This window comes from Zootermopsis nevadensis, unplaced genomic scaffold (assembly GCF_977971745.1).
Source record: "Zootermopsis nevadensis isolate Lab colony 2312 unplaced genomic scaffold, Znev_1.0 Znev_ptg000030l, whole genome shotgun sequence".
Taxonomy (NCBI): Eukaryota; Metazoa; Arthropoda; class Insecta; order Blattodea; family Termopsidae; genus Zootermopsis; species Zootermopsis nevadensis.
This window is the reverse complement of record NW_028259162.1, coordinates 16,620,929-16,636,245: the sequence shown is the minus strand read 5'-3', so window position 1 is coordinate 16,636,245 and position 15,317 is coordinate 16,620,929. Positions and strand designations below refer to the sequence as shown.

General features: G+C 34.4%; 3 protein-coding genes and 1 long non-coding RNA gene across 10 annotated transcripts in view; 2 read left to right on the top strand and 2 right to left on the bottom strand.

The window, feature by feature from the left end:
* LOC110831736 (uncharacterized) overlaps positions 1 to 4,023 on the top strand; it is a 125,392-nt gene extending 121,369 nt beyond the window's left edge. For all 6 annotated transcript variants that reach the window (XM_087358762.1, XM_087358763.1, XM_087358761.1 and 3 more), the window contains one exon: positions 1,567 to 4,023. In XM_087358762.1, the coding sequence (XP_087214888.1) occupies positions 1,567 to 1,784 (218 nt within the window). In that variant the 3' untranslated portion in view covers positions 1,785 to 4,023. The remainder of the gene's footprint in view (positions 1 to 1,566) is intronic.
* LOC110838896 (kelch-like protein 10) overlaps positions 1 to 6,978 on the bottom strand; it is a 58,441-nt gene extending 51,463 nt beyond the window's left edge. The window contains exon 1 of the mRNA XM_087358766.1: positions 6,876 to 6,978. The gene's annotated coding sequence lies outside the window, so the exon portion shown is untranslated. The remainder of the gene's footprint in view (positions 1 to 6,875) is intronic.
* LOC110831738 (uncharacterized) lies at positions 3,180 to 9,782 on the bottom strand. The gene is made up of 3 exons (XR_015537859.1): positions 9,562 to 9,782; positions 8,288 to 8,400; positions 3,180 to 6,982 (listed from the first exon to the last, which is right to left on the bottom strand). It is a non-coding gene; the product is annotated as an uncharacterized LOC110831738 (long non-coding RNA).
* Hibch (3-hydroxyisobutyryl-CoA hydrolase) lies at positions 6,938 to 13,650 on the top strand. Of its 2 annotated transcripts, none has more exons than XM_022068080.2 (3): positions 6,938 to 7,032; positions 10,062 to 11,076; positions 12,615 to 13,650. In XM_022068080.2, exons 2-3 carry the CDS (start codon positions 10,143 to 10,145, stop codon positions 12,743 to 12,745), a joined length of 1,065 nt encoding a protein of 354 aa, XP_021923772.2. In that variant the 5' UTR covers positions 6,938 to 7,032; positions 10,062 to 10,142; the 3' UTR covers positions 12,746 to 13,650. The 2 variants fall into 2 exon arrangements, with proteins under 2 accessions (XP_021923772.2, XP_021923771.2); XM_022068079.2 differs by lacking the exon at positions 6,938 to 7,032 and adding an exon at positions 9,841 to 9,980.
* The last annotated feature ends 1,667 nt before the right edge of the window (positions 13,651 to 15,317 follow it).

Below are 15,317 nucleotides of genomic sequence, written 5' to 3'. Positions count from 1 at the left end.
AATTTTGAGATGGAAGAGCCTCTTGCCCTATTCAGCGTATGGCCCTGAAATTCTGTGTTAACAACAGTTGTTTTAAAAACACGCAATTTTGTTAAGGTTTATTCTGTAGCATGCAACAGACAAAATCAGAATTTTTACTACCACTTGATGACATTAACTAATGAGCAATTGCAGATAGGCATGCCAAATTTGATATGGATATTGCTGGACAAATCCATATATACCCACAAACACTGTATGAGCTTTCTTTCCTTAAAAGTTATAAACATGGCAACGCTATACAACTTCGATATTATTTTAAGGTACCAGTAGTGGAAATTTAAGCCTACAGAAATTATGCACTCAAACTGTTAAATAACACTGCTATTAATTCATAATTTCTGGTAGTCTTTCTGTACAGATGGAAACATTTAAAAAAAATGTGAAGTTCTGGGAAGAACTTCACATTCTTATTTGATCTGTACAGTACCAATCTGTAAAACAGGTCAGTATTGCATCAAGAATGTGTTTTGGAACTTTATATTCTTAATGTGTGAATCGTCTAGTTTGCCACCTTCCTCACAAAAAGCCTGAAAACTGTCTTCTTACATTATGTTTTTTTGTAGCCCTCTTTATCTGCTGTAATGTAAATGAGTCTTTGACGCTGAATATGACCATTAATGTTACACTTATAAAAGGGATTCATTATGTGGTCTTGAATGACTGCATTATAGTAGAATTATATTGTACTAATCCTTTCCTGTGTGTGTAGAATTCTCAAATTATCCTTCCATATGAAAAGAGGATAATTTCTAAACATTTTTTGCTGTGCTGTGTTTGAACATTAATGGTAGAGGACAGAATACTGTCTATATGCTAAAAATATGTTTAAAAATGTCACAGTGCCAGTTGGCTAATTGGTTTCAAGTCAACTAAACTGAACTGATTATTTATAAATGTCTACACATTAAAACCTAAATTTAGACTAACTTAAACAAAATTTTGATCATGTGATGGATTGTTATGATAACATAAATCATTTTCTTGAACTGGGCAGTGACATTTCCCCTACATCAGATATCAAGAACCACACTGGTTAAGTGGTCCACCCAACCTCGTGTCCACTGGGTATTGGTTGCTCTTTTATCAAAGATGAAGTCACAATGCTGACAACTCACCTCCAGATGGTGCTGAGATTAAGAATGTATGGAGCTTATTTCATCTCCCACATCTTCATAACATGGCGTTTAATTAAGCAACGTTCCTTCTACAACTCTAAGTTCAATGGAAAGCCCATTCTTTCTTTATTATAATTGACGCATGTTCTTCATAAACAACTATTTGTTTTATTACTTTCCCTTTACGTTCAACATTCTATACAGACAACTGTAAACAGCATAAAAACTTGATATGGTGATGTAAGAATATGTCAGTGGGTTAATCTTCTGACATAAACTGTTTTCATCACTAAAACTTTGAAAAAGTTAACATAGCACATGGTACATGAAATTCGATGTTACTTTCTTTGGGTCTGATCCCAAAAGAGAAACACATCATTTGAGTAACAATAAACCATAATCATTTCAGGTTCCAGTCCAGCTGTAGTCCCAGCCACCACAAGTTATGAGAGTCAGAAGCAAGAACCACCTGTCCCAGTATCTGATCCTGCCACCGCACTAACGCCAAGCAGGAACTTGTACGCAAACCTTAACAACTACAACACAGCAGCACGAGGATGGGGTCAGGGATTTGACTATTACAGGCCCGTCACTTTCAACCCTACCAAGCTAGCATACACAACATAAGTGACAGGGCAACTGCCCTCTCCTCATACCATCAACTAACTGAGGAATTTATATACCTAAGGGCACTTACGGCCACAAACATCTCTGATGTAATTCTCCACCAAGTACCAGTATAAATATCAGTGACACAAGGAAAACCAAACAAGACAGATACAAATGTTATACATAAGATTTTATTTTTGTGTGTGTAAATAAAATGTAACAAGCTTCTGATATTTTTAAAGTGAAAATGACTATCTATAAGATTACAGAACCAAATAATTTATTACCTAAAGAAATACAATACGAAATATGTCGATTACTCAGTGATCAATATTGTAAAATTTATAGTCTAATGAACCAAATTGTGTTATTCACATATTATCTCATTTGGCATCATTTGTGGTGACAGTCCTAAGAAAAGTTCAAATTTAAAATGTGTGCATACACTAATTTGTCTCTTTGTACTGTAAGATGTGGGTGAATAAAGTATAACAATGGAAAACTACAAGAAGACCCTAATTATTTACAACACCTACCAGAGGGCTACAAGTTCTCACCAAACATGTGATATTTAAGACTAAAAAGAAAGAGAAGAAAACATATATTTTGTAAAGAGTTGTAATCACAGATCCATAACATATATTAAAATGGTGTCACACTCCATGATTAACTCTTTGATATGTTATGTATGCATGGTGCCTGATAAGGTATCCCCTCACATGTACATTCTCAAACTAATGTGCAAAAACTCTTATGTTTGCTTTGATTCAGAATATTCATCATCTGTTGCTGTCTTTAGTTGTTCAATGAAACTAATCTGGAATTGTATAGTTCTGAAATCTGCAGTTATAAAATATATAAATCCATCAATACATGCAGCCATAATTTCATATATGAAAAATAAGAATGATACTGCTGAAATCCTTTCAAATATATAATTATGTAATAAAGACTGATTAAGAAAAATTAAATCATGCACTACATATCAAATTTCATTATATTTTAAATTGTAAAAATGTAAACAAAAACACTGATTCTCTAGTGTATGGCAGATGGTATGATAAACCAATGGATTATATATGATATAAAACAGGAGTATGAACACAACATTGCAAAAATTTATGTATTAATCTAGAGCCTAAAAATTTACCACCATTTAGATTATCTGAACTATCAAATACAACTTATTACCATTGCAAGAAAAACACATATCTCAAAGAATCCTAATATAAGTTTAAAAGTTGATGTAAGTTACTAGACAAAAAGGGAATCTCATTTTCTCAGTTTAGAGAATTTATAAGGTTGTCATGTGAGGGCAACATTATGTTGCACTTGTATTGTGTTTGATTAATAGAATAATCTAAATATAGGTATTTATGCAATACAATGGAAGACTGCACATTAAATTTATTAAAAAAATTAACTAAATGTTTCAGCAGAAATAAAAATCCTGCCACCAGTTGAAATTTTTAGTTTTTATTAATAAGTGCAGAGAAACGAAATGCTGTATAAATAAGGCCTTTGTTTTTTATTGTATTGTAAAGAATGAAAATTGTTGAATAGTTTAATTACCCATTATCCCTTTTGTGCTCTGAAAAAACTCATCTCTTTTCTTAATCAAAAACTGTTGGTTAAATAAGAAGGAGAATACACATTAGTTTATAACAAGTAAAGCAATATAGATTATGTAGAACAGAATTTTAGTGTCTTACTTCACCAAAACTAATGATACTTCATAATAACAGAAAAATATTATATATGACCTTGAAATACTGATAAAAATCTGTCAATTCTGCATGTTTGTGTTGTAAAGATTTTGTGATTTTCGTGAAAAGAAATATTTATTCTTGTTGAAATTTGTTGACTGTGTGATGAAGTGAACTTCTGTTAGTATTGTGTATGCATATTGCATACTATACATACATGTATGTCTTCTATACCTTGAATGTACAAATGATAAAATGTGATGCTTTTATGTTAAAAACGTGATGGCCCAATCACTGGATTTTTAAATTACACACATCATAATAGCTTCAGCAATGACAACATATTTAGCATCTTGCAGAATGTTAGAAAAACAAAGAATCCATAAATATTTTTGAAATAAGATTTTAAGTTTTTGCCCTGCTTCTCTAATAACAAACTTTAGATTAAAACTAACAGACCTTTTTCAATGTTCAAACAATATGTGTGATATTAAATACAACAATCAACATGTGTAATATTAATCAGAACATTAAATAAATTATGAGTTTAATGTTTCTTTATCTTTCGTACAGTCATTGTTACACTCTTATTTGTTTTATCATAATTTAAAAGCTGTAATACATAACATATTTAATTTAAGTGATAAGTTTTCCTGTTACATGAACTGAATCCTTTCAGAATACGCAAATAGCAGAAATTCTGTACTTTAAATTCACGCCATTGTGACCTAAAAAATTATAAATTATTAAGAAAATAATTTGTGATAATATACTACCACTGCATGTAAATGAACAGTGCTGGTTGTATATAACTAACAAAAGTCTTGTTCACTAAATTTCATAACAAAACATCATGGGTTTGGAAGTGTGATAGGCTGAAAGTTCCTCCACAGCCATATTAACATTATGGTGCACCTTTTTGTGACACTTCCATCATTCTCATGAATTGTATATGATGCCAATTTTGAAGTGATAGTTATTAGATAAGCTAAAGAAATTAATATTAGTGGAAAATTAAAGGGCATACAACATAATTTAGATCAAAGATGGCTGTCTTCTGGGTTGTAGCACTGTGCAGTCTGGTAGAAGTTTAAAAGTGTTTCAGAGGTCCTTGCTGCTTCCATCATCAGATACTCATCGTCCTGATGATGAAGGCAGCAAGGACTTTTGAAATGTTGGTAAATGTCTACCAGACTACGTGGTGCTAAAACCCAGAAGACAGACATCTGCATACTAACCACTGTGAAAACCTCAAATCCTACTTATAATTCAGGTCAAAACAGACATGGAAGAAGAACAAAGAACAATTACTACCCAATAAGTTCCATCAGAAAAGAAATTATGTGAATCCAAAATGGGCCACTATAGAGGTGTGGAAGAAGAGTTCAGCATATGAAGGGGAATTGTATCTAGAATTTTATCCAAATAAACAATAATTATTTTTCTCCAAAATTAGCTACTGGGAAACAGGACTGTCTTATAGGAAGGGCAATCTATTGTCCACTAAATATGGTATCTTAAAGAACACATGTCTGTAACCCATCTCACATGGTAGTAACTTCAAGCCCCATCTAGAACACAGATGTCTGTTTTTTTCGTTACTACTCTTCATGATTCATCCACAAATTTCAGATTCTATCATGGGATCATCCCTCAGCAGATAGCATACTTCTGTATAAAGAATCTTTGGAAATTATTTGTAGGTCTGGGCATTCACAGGAAAGCGAGGGGGACAGAACTATATTTATTTATTTATTTAGTGTTCTGTCTGACGACAGGTCCATATGAACAGGATCCTTCCATCCTTTTCTCGGATTGGGACCTGTTCATATACGTTCTTGGCAGATGATCCAGAACTGCCTTTTTATTAATATTAAAATCCTAATAATCAAGGTAAATCAAGTTTCAAATGACAAATAACAGCTGGAGAATGAAATCACCAAAGGATGCCACAATAAAGCCTTAAAATAAGCCAAAACTACAACACCGTGCCTCTCCACTCAAATCATCCTGTCATTACCCATGTAACAGTGTATAATCTGCCACATGATAAGGTGTTCATAAAAAAATGGAACAAAGACCTGCATGACATTTATGTAAATGTGTTAACAGAATATTATCATCCTGAAAGTATTGAAGTGTGTAATCAATATCAATTTACTAGGTGAAGAGGGGTACCATTTAACCCAAGTTACATCTTTTTCTCCTCTGATGGACTGTATGTTGGTCATGATATGGATTAGGATCAAAATATGGTTGTGGTCAATAATCGGAATATAAGGAATCAAGCTTAATACCTTTCTTATGGGTTGTGTAATTTTTTAAGTTTTGATCTATGTGATCACTATCCTATCATCCAATACTATACACTCTGAACCATCATTAAATGGACCACAAAATTACAGAAAACATATACAGCTAAAATCAGAAGAAATTAAATTCTTCAAATGTATAATATGACCAAAACAGCTAATTCATTGGACCCAAATTTGGAAGTAATGCAGATGAAGGCAAAAACAAAAGCAGCTAAAAGGAATTTATAAAATGAATGATTAACAATGCAGTAAGAGAACAGGATGACTATGAAAGTAATAAAACCCCCCAAAAAGATGAAAAAATTACATTGCAAGTCACACCTATGTTTTCTTCATTATAATAATGGTGCATGCATTGCTGTTCATTTAACTTCCCACATAATCTAGAATGTTCCTTGAGTACTTTACATATTTTCAGACCATCCAGAAATTCCCTTTGAACTATCATCACCAGTTCCACATAAGCCTCTCATTGGTCCCTATCCTGAGACACTTTAACTCAACTAAAATCTCACAATCTACTACTATAAGATGTAGTTTAATATTATCCTCCCATCTTTGCTGTATCTCCAAAGTGGTCTCACTCTTTGAAGTTTTCTAACCACAACTGTATATGGAGTTTGTTTCCCCACGCATGACACTTGTACTGCCCACCTCATACACATCATTCTAATTGTCTCATAAAATTTAGATGAAGATTACAAATTACGAATCTCATCATATAATTATCTCAACTCCTCTGTTACTTCAACTGTCATAGTGTAAATACTTTCCTCTATAAAACTCTATGAAAGATAAATGTGTCACCGTTTCTCTGTTTCCCTTCGCTTATTATGTTCCACAATTTTTCATTGCCTAATTAATTTATGTTTAGTCCAATCCTTCTTTAATGTTACCGAACGTTGTTCCATCCATAAAGTTCTTTACAAATATATAGTATACGATGCCAGACTCAACACCACTACCTCAGATCATTCCATTCATTCATTTATTCATCATTCAGTGACTGAGAATTAATTTTAAGCAACAGCTGTACTACACTGCCTTCTAGTGGCAGTTTATAACTCAGGTTATTGAACTTGGCTTACCTGTGTTCAGGATATTTTGAGACTGTGATGTTGGCACCCTTTTTTCTTGTGTTTCTTAACAAGTTTGATGTCTGTTCTTTCTATGGTGGCTAATTCAGGGCTGAAAGCTAGATGCAAATACATAAATCAGACAACAATCAACTAACTGACAAATCAGGTAAATGCATGTATGTACTGCCAATATTGAGGGACCCAGTCAAGCCTGGCTGATTCTTGGATATCTGAAGAGGGGCGGAAACCTTACTTCCTATGCAGTGGGATTACACATGTAAATAAATGCAAGCAATAGTGGTTATGCTTTCTTGTGTAATTATTTCTGTGATAATACTGTAGTTGTCTGTAGATTACTGTTATAATTATGTAATTTACATTTTTATTAGAAACAAGTATTGTGTTTGTGTTAAGACATGTTCCACATCCTCAGCTTGGGCCCATGAAGGATCTATGGAATGTATATAAAATTATATTCTATATAATTCAGGAAAACCTTCATGAATCTCACAGAAATATTTTTGACTTGTAAATATTTAATGAGATAAAGAAAGTACCCTAGCATCTTTGGCCCTAGCTACATGTTTCAAAAGTTATCACTATTCAGTTGGAAATACTGTATTACCTCAATTTTAAGATGTGATTGATTTCATGAAAAAACTGGAGGCTCAGTTTACATAGGGAAAAAATGTATTTCTAATATCACTGCTGGGACAAGAAAGATGCACAAGGTTTGTGAGAGCTGCCAGAATGTAACACAGTTCCTACAGCAAAGGTTCTGAATGTCTTACTGGTGCGTCACAGTATGAAATTTATGTCTTGCAAAAATCGCTTGGGAGCCAATGTGACAGATTCAGCTAACACCAATATTTAAATTAGGACATACTGAACCAAACACCAAAGAAGGCTTGCAATAATTTTCACAGTGAATAAGAGCTTTTACTAAGTTCCCAACTTCTTGTTCCTTTGTAATGACAAAGCATGACAATATTTACATGTACCTGCAGAGATTATCTAACATTAAATGGTAAATTGCATAATTATTTTTATCAAAGCACTGAGAAGGATAAAGGAGTAAATAAAAAAATGTATGATATTCACTAATTATGATCCATATTATTAAAGGACTGTATTACAGGTTATGTTTTTTAATATATCCTTTTGAAACTAGAAGCCAAATTCTGGAATCTATGATGATCCAGTGAATAGAGTTCTGCACTGTAATACAGCACAAAGTATAATAAACTGGCATAGACTCCCTTTCTAATCTTTACAATCTCATAAGAATGTAGTACCTTTCCTCATGTATTTTAGAGAAGTTCAGTTAGTCATTTTCCACACTAACACTCAAACTCTGAGAAGAACAAAATTAAAGAACACAACACATGTTTAATAATTTATTAATAATGCTGCCTACTTACCTTCTACTTTTCCATCAAAAGTGCCATAATAATCCCCAGGACAAGAATGTTCCTTGATAGTTCCAGGCGCTACAAATGGTGCTTTGAACATGTTCTTCATGGCAGATTCCATTCTGAAAAACATCAGAACACTATAAAATAAAACTGTCTTACTTTATCATCTTACTCCTCCTGCCTCCATCATCACCCTGATGATGGAGGCACAGCAAGGGCCTCTGAAATGTTGGTAACTTCTACTAGACTGCATGGCATTATAACCCAGAAGACAGCGATCTACAGAATCACCGCTGTAAAAACCTAAAATCCTAATTGAATACTTGGTTAGAAAATATTATTATTAGCTGTTTGTACACAATAACACTGATTTACTTACCTAGGAATCTCTGTTTTTAATGGGTGGCACATTTTTGACACATGCAGTCCATCATCAGACAACTGTCTATGCATCTATATTATGCTTTAGCAGTGATATAAGAATATAAAACAAAGCCTAACAAATTCTAAGGCACAAATTGCTCACATTGTTTAAACTGTAAATAGTAAGAGAAATGGTGTATTATGTATGTGAAATTGGTCACATTATACCATGCTAACAACTAACTAACAATTGCTAAGGTTAAAAATTATTTGCAAAAATCATTCTTAAAAAGAATTACTATCTGAAAACGTCAACAGCAAAAACTAAAGGCCACAACCTATTAGCTTAAAGATAATATTAGGCAATAATATACATAACAACTTTCAAATTCCTATTTCTTTGGATGCCAAGTATAATTTACAGCTGAAGAAGACAAAGTCTCAAAATTTAAAAATATGTGAGGAATAATTGGAAAGACATTAAAAGAGAGAACTATAGAAAGGAGTAAAATCAAACTGTACAAAATTATACCAATGTCAACATTAATAAATAGCAACACTGCATGGGCAATGACAAAAACAGACTGATCTCAGATACAAATAGCTAAGATGAAGTTTTTTGATCTGTCATAGGTTGTTCTCTCTTTGATAACAAGAGAAGTGGTGATATAAGGAAAAAATAGTGATTTGTTTACTGAAAGACAAGATTCAACAATCTACGAATCACATACAGAAGGATTAATACCGTCCTAGAGAAACATCAATTGGCAGACCAAAGAAGATATGATAAGAACAAATTTCTGGAGGTGGAACGAGTGTAAACATAATACTTGAAAGTAGATGAGGAAAAAATACAAACAAATTTTGTAAAATTGGTTGCAGAGATACCTGATATTCTTCAGTAATATTATTATTACCTTCAAATAATGTGCTAAGTTCCTAATCACAGTTCGGGGTGTTTCAAAACCCAACAAAACTTGGTCAAATTCCTTACTAAACGCACGTTTCAAATTGTCTTAGAAACCCTGCCATATGAGGTTTACCGAATATGATCACTAGGCAATCTACAATACCTAAAACCCCACGTATAACCCCATTTATTCCACGTAGGTGACGTGCGAAAATGAATGAACACGTCTGTTTCATACAGTGTCGCGGGCGATCTTCCAATTATATGTACACAACAACATGCCAATTCATAAAATCAAAATTTCTCTCACACATGTCCAAGGTCAAACGTGGTTCAGATTAAATTTGTGAACCATATTGTGCATTACGGTCTGTGCTATATTTGTAGTTATTTTGTTACAAGTGTTCAGCAATACAAATTACGATGGTAACCTATCATATTTTATATCTGCTTCACACATTCAAGTGAACTGGTTTTCGTTGTTTATAATTTTTTTCTTCCGTACAGGTTCTGCTGTATAGGACGGGTATAACCTCATTCGTAAGGCGACCGAAAGCTGTGAAAGTGATTCTTGCATTACGAAGGTCAATGTCTTCGAACGAAGAAAATGATGTAATCCTCCAAACAGTAAATAATAAAGGAATAATCACATTAAATAGGCCAAAGGCATTGAATTCTCTCAATTTGTCGATGATTAGAAAAATTTATCCCGCTATGAAAAAATGGGAACATGAGATGAATATGGTAATAATAAAAGGTGCAGGAGAGAAAGCCTTCTGTGCAGGTGGCGATGTTAGAACTCTAGCAGAAGCAGGGTTGAAGGGAGACCATACTGGAAAAATATTTTTCAGAGAAGAATACACTCTGAATGCTCTAATTGGTACATACAGCATTCCATATGTGGCTCTGATAGACAAAATCACAATGGGTGGAGGGGTTGGGTTGTCTGTGCATGGACCATTTCGAGTGGCCACAGAGCGGACTCTGTTTGCCATGCCAGAAACTACAATTGGTCTCTTTGCTGATGTTGGAGGGAGTCACATCCTACCTCGTCTAGGAGGAAAATTAGGTTTATATCTTGCACTCACTGGACACAGGCTGAAAGGAATTGACTGTCTGAAAGCTGGAATTGCAACACATTTTTGTGAAAGTTCAAAACTTCCAGAATTAGAGGAGGAACTCATCAACAGTAAAAATCCAGAAACTGCTGTCAAAGAGATTCTTGACAGATCTACAGAAGTGAGTAAAGTTCAAAGTCATGAATTCAGCCTTGCACCACATCTTAAACAGATAGAGAACTGCTTCTCTGCTCCAACAGTGGAAGAGATTCTGGTGAGGTTAAAGACAGATGGTTCAGAGTGGGCGCTCAACACATTGGAAATTCTTAGCAAAGTTTCACCAACCTCATGTAAGGTAATAAAAAAGGAGTTGGAGGAGGGAGCCACCAAGTCGCTGCAAGAATGCCTCATTATGGAGTATCGTCTTGGTTCACACTTCTGCGACAGACTAGAATTCTATGAAGGTAATATACAGCCCATTTACAAGGCTAGACATTTAAGAATGCAATTAGTTTGACAGAATACCCTGAAATGTTATTCCAATACTTCAGAGCAAACTCTGCTAAGCTACTCATTATATGTAGCTGGGCTATATTTGACTGATCATATAAGCTGCTGTTGGTAGAAGATGAACAGTAGATTGAGAAATCCACTACACCTTTCTTATCGTCTCCATTTATTAAAATAAACTTCAAAATACATGTGTGTTTTGTCACATTTTCTCTATATTATTAATTTGTAATGTTCACTGAGTGTATGAATGACTAATGAGCCACAATTTCAACATGATAAGAATCCTAATTCATGACCTTCAAATTGTCACAACTAATCATGTTCACTTCCTGTGACCTATAAAATAAATGTTACCAGAGCATTTACCTTCCTTACAGGACTGTACTTGGAAACAAGACTGTATGCATATATCACACTATAACTAAATCATCACAGTTTTCAGTCACCCACATACATAGAGTTTGTTTGATAGTTATTATGTTGATGTTAAAGTACAGACTGTGATTATAATAAATTCTTCTTGGGCTACCTACCAGCCATATAAGCTGGCTTAATGAAGAATACACCAACATTTCGAGAACCATCTTCATTCTCGTCCTAAGGGTACCCTGCAGACGAGAATGAAGATGGTTCTCGAAATGTTGGTGTTTTCTTCATTAAGCCAGCTTACATGGCTGGTAGGTAGCCCGAAGAATTTATTATACGTAGTCACTGTGAAAGCTTCCGAACATACATTACAAACTGTGATATTTGACTTGTGAATCATGTAATTGCTTTAGTATTAATTAATGCAGTATGAGGGCTAGCAAATATGCATTGATTTTAATGCTGCCCATAAAAGAATTGTATTTCTAGAATTTTCTTGGTATATCACCTCCTTGTTGTACTAATTTGTCAATCTACAGGCTCCTTGGTTACTGTCTGCTACAATGTATTTGGTTACTCATTTTCTGTTGGGTTTAATGATGCTAATTATGTATGTCTGCATGCAGCCATTATCAAAAATTCCAACTCCAGGATCACTGGACTATTCAATTAAATAAAGCAGCACCATTCATATTACAGCCTTTAGGAAATTTGTCTTAGACAACATGGCATACAAAAGATATGCCATTGTAAATATCCTCATGAGATTAACCTCAGTCATTCTTGCATCACGTCAAATACACATTTTAGCTTCACATGTGTTGCAGTAGCATACTACTAAACTGTTAACCAAAGTCTGGCCAACAGGCCCATAATATAGGAAAAGGCAATTTCATTTGCCTTCTCCTGCACAATAAACGTTAAACAAATTAGTTTGGAAGCACTGTTAAAGATTCAGACCACAGCTATGTGGAAATATATGAATATTTTGCCATATTAGTTTTCATGCCAAGGTTAAGAATGTGTGGAGGTGTATTTCAATTTCCTCATTTATTTGTAGCATGGTGCATAATTTAGCAGTGGGAAAACTGTACTTTTTTATTAATCTATCTCCTGTTTCTAGGTGTTCGGGCTTTGTTAATAGACAAGGATCAGAAGCCTAAATGGAACCCACCAACACTGGAAGAAGTTTCACAAGACATTGTGGATTATCATTTTGAACCTCTGAAACCAGAAGAAGAACTAAAGGTGTAGTTCACATAGGATGCAGCAGATGGCAGGATATTACTGTGGTATAAGTGAGGCTCTACTTTAAAGTGTTGAATATTTCTTTATCCCCAAGCTGTGGTTGATTTACAACAAAATAAATGAGAAAGTATTACAAATTACTTTCAGTTTTGTGATTACTAACAAACTGAATTCCATGGTACAGGGTCTTTCCTAGGCAGTTCATGGTTATTCACTGAGCTGGTCAACAAATTCATGATTGTGATTGCAAAAACCCATCAAGCCTTATTAATATGTATGAAACGAGTGTTACGATGTGGCAGATATAACCACTGCAAGTAAGGCAAAACTACAGGACAAAATTTTAATATTCTCTTTAATGACTCTCTGCCATGAGAAATCTTGGCCATGTGAGATCCGTTTTGATTAATCCTGTACCTGGATCTCTGTTCCTCAAAAATTACAAACACATTTAATCAGCTGCTGCTTTTTTATTTTTTTCTCTACCCCCCCCCCCCCCCCCCCCCCGTTTTGGAAGGCAACAGAATGAAAGTGGGTGATAAGTGAAATGAGGAATCTGATCTGATGAGTAAAGTATTTAAATTAATCATTACAACTTTTAAAAAGTAAGTGAAGAACATGATGTTATAGGATGGGGTTAATATATCTAATGACTTATGAAAACATAAATTTGTTTTTCTCTGGTGCAAGGAATACTACAGCTGTTCTTGTTATGATACTCATATAAAAATATACGTATTTGCTCATTGTAATCATGTATTACCTAGAATGTATATGGAGAATATTTAGAAAATTGTGATGTATGGTAACTCAGCTTAATTTGAAAGAAGGCACCTGTATTTGACAATGTACATTTGTGCCATATTTTTGTATACTGTTTAAATAAATGTTACATCATTTATGACCAACCAGTTCAATGCAGTGTGAAATACAACCATCTTTCTTTTCAGTGTAATTTTCTATTCAGAATCCTAGTACTGAAAGTGATGTCTGCACTGTGGAGGCAGTCATACCCTATAGTCAGGGCTCTGGAAATACGACTTAAATCTACTAACCAATCAATAAAAGCCATTCATCCAATTTTAAAGTATCCTTCGTACAAGGACTGTTATGATAGATTTAAAACTCAAACATAACATTTTAAATATTAAGATGACAGACCAAAGTACATCTTTGTTGTAAGACTTGAGGTTCTCACAGCGGTGAGTATGAAGATTTCCGTCTTGAGGTCTTGAGGTTCTCACCGCTGTGAGAACCTCAAGTCTTACATAGTAAACCTCTATGGGGAGGATACTCATCGCTTCATCCAGAGATTCGAGGCTCTTCGGATCAAGAAAGCCAAATGTCTCTACACCCTATTGGCATATTCATAGCCCTGATGACGGAGGCAGTATGACCTCTGAAACGTTGGTTAACATCGACCAGACTACACAGCGCAACAACCCAGAAGACGGAAATCTTCATACATCTTTGTTTCCTACATCTTACACACAATAATAAATCATTCATTAAATTTCTTAATGACAGGCTAAAATTGTATTCACTATCAAACTCCATCAACTCAGTCCAGGCCCTGGCCCCCTTTAATGTACAACTTAGAATTGCTGTGTCATGTTAAAGATGTTTTATATATCAAAATGTTCCACATTATATTCACTGAAAGTGTTAAATGAAGTCTCAGTTCATTTACCCTTAAACATAGAAACAGAGTGGATATAAGTAGGATTTGAGGTTCTCATGGCATGAGTCTGAAGATAACTCTTGATTGTAGCGCTGTGTAGTCTGGTAGAAGTTTGCCTAAGGTTATATTTGTGCTCCTTAATGCATACTTTCAGAGGACTACTTGTTTCGCCAATATACCATCTGCCACAATCATAAGGGATACTGTACACACACTGCCTTGTCTGTTTCTCATCTCTGTCAGGTCTAGCTGTCATCAATATTCCATGGAGTGTATGTGTAGTTTTAAAGATGGCCCTGATATTATAGCAGTTCCTAATTCTTCGAAATTTCTTGGATATTCCTCTGACATAGGGGATAACTACTGTGCCCTGAAGTATTCTGTCTGAAGAAGGCTGATGTTTCTCTTAGACTTGATAATAGACTCGATGAAATGCTGCGGATATCCATTGAGACCAAGGTCTCGTTTTATAGTCTTAATTTATCTATTGAATATTTTTTTTACATATGACTTTAGGTCTGTTAACTAGACTATAAACAACTCCTCTTTTTACATGATGAGGGTGGATGGATTTAAAATTTAGATATCATCCTGTATGTGTAGGTTTTCTGTATACCCCTGTGAATAAATTTGAGCCCTTCTTTGTGACCAGAACATCCAAAAATGGGAGAGTATCATTGTTTTCCACTTCCATGGTAAATTGTATGGTGGGTCTGACAGTGCTGAGGTAGTGGAGGAACTACATTCACATGAAACCTAACTTAACATTTGTTCTTTGCCTTCAGCATGTATGTTCAGAGACCATGGGCTGAAATGGAACAGTGGAAGGGTCAGTAATTTTAGTCATTTTTACCAGTTAATGTAACCATATGAATAACAGTTATGTCTGCCAAACCT

Coding starts and splice junctions, on each gene's coding strand:
- Hibch (XM_022068079.2), top strand. Junction 11,077..12,614: donor CAGACTAGAATTCTATGAAG/GTAATATACAGC, acceptor TCCTGTTTCTAG/GTGTTCGGGCTTTGTTAATA.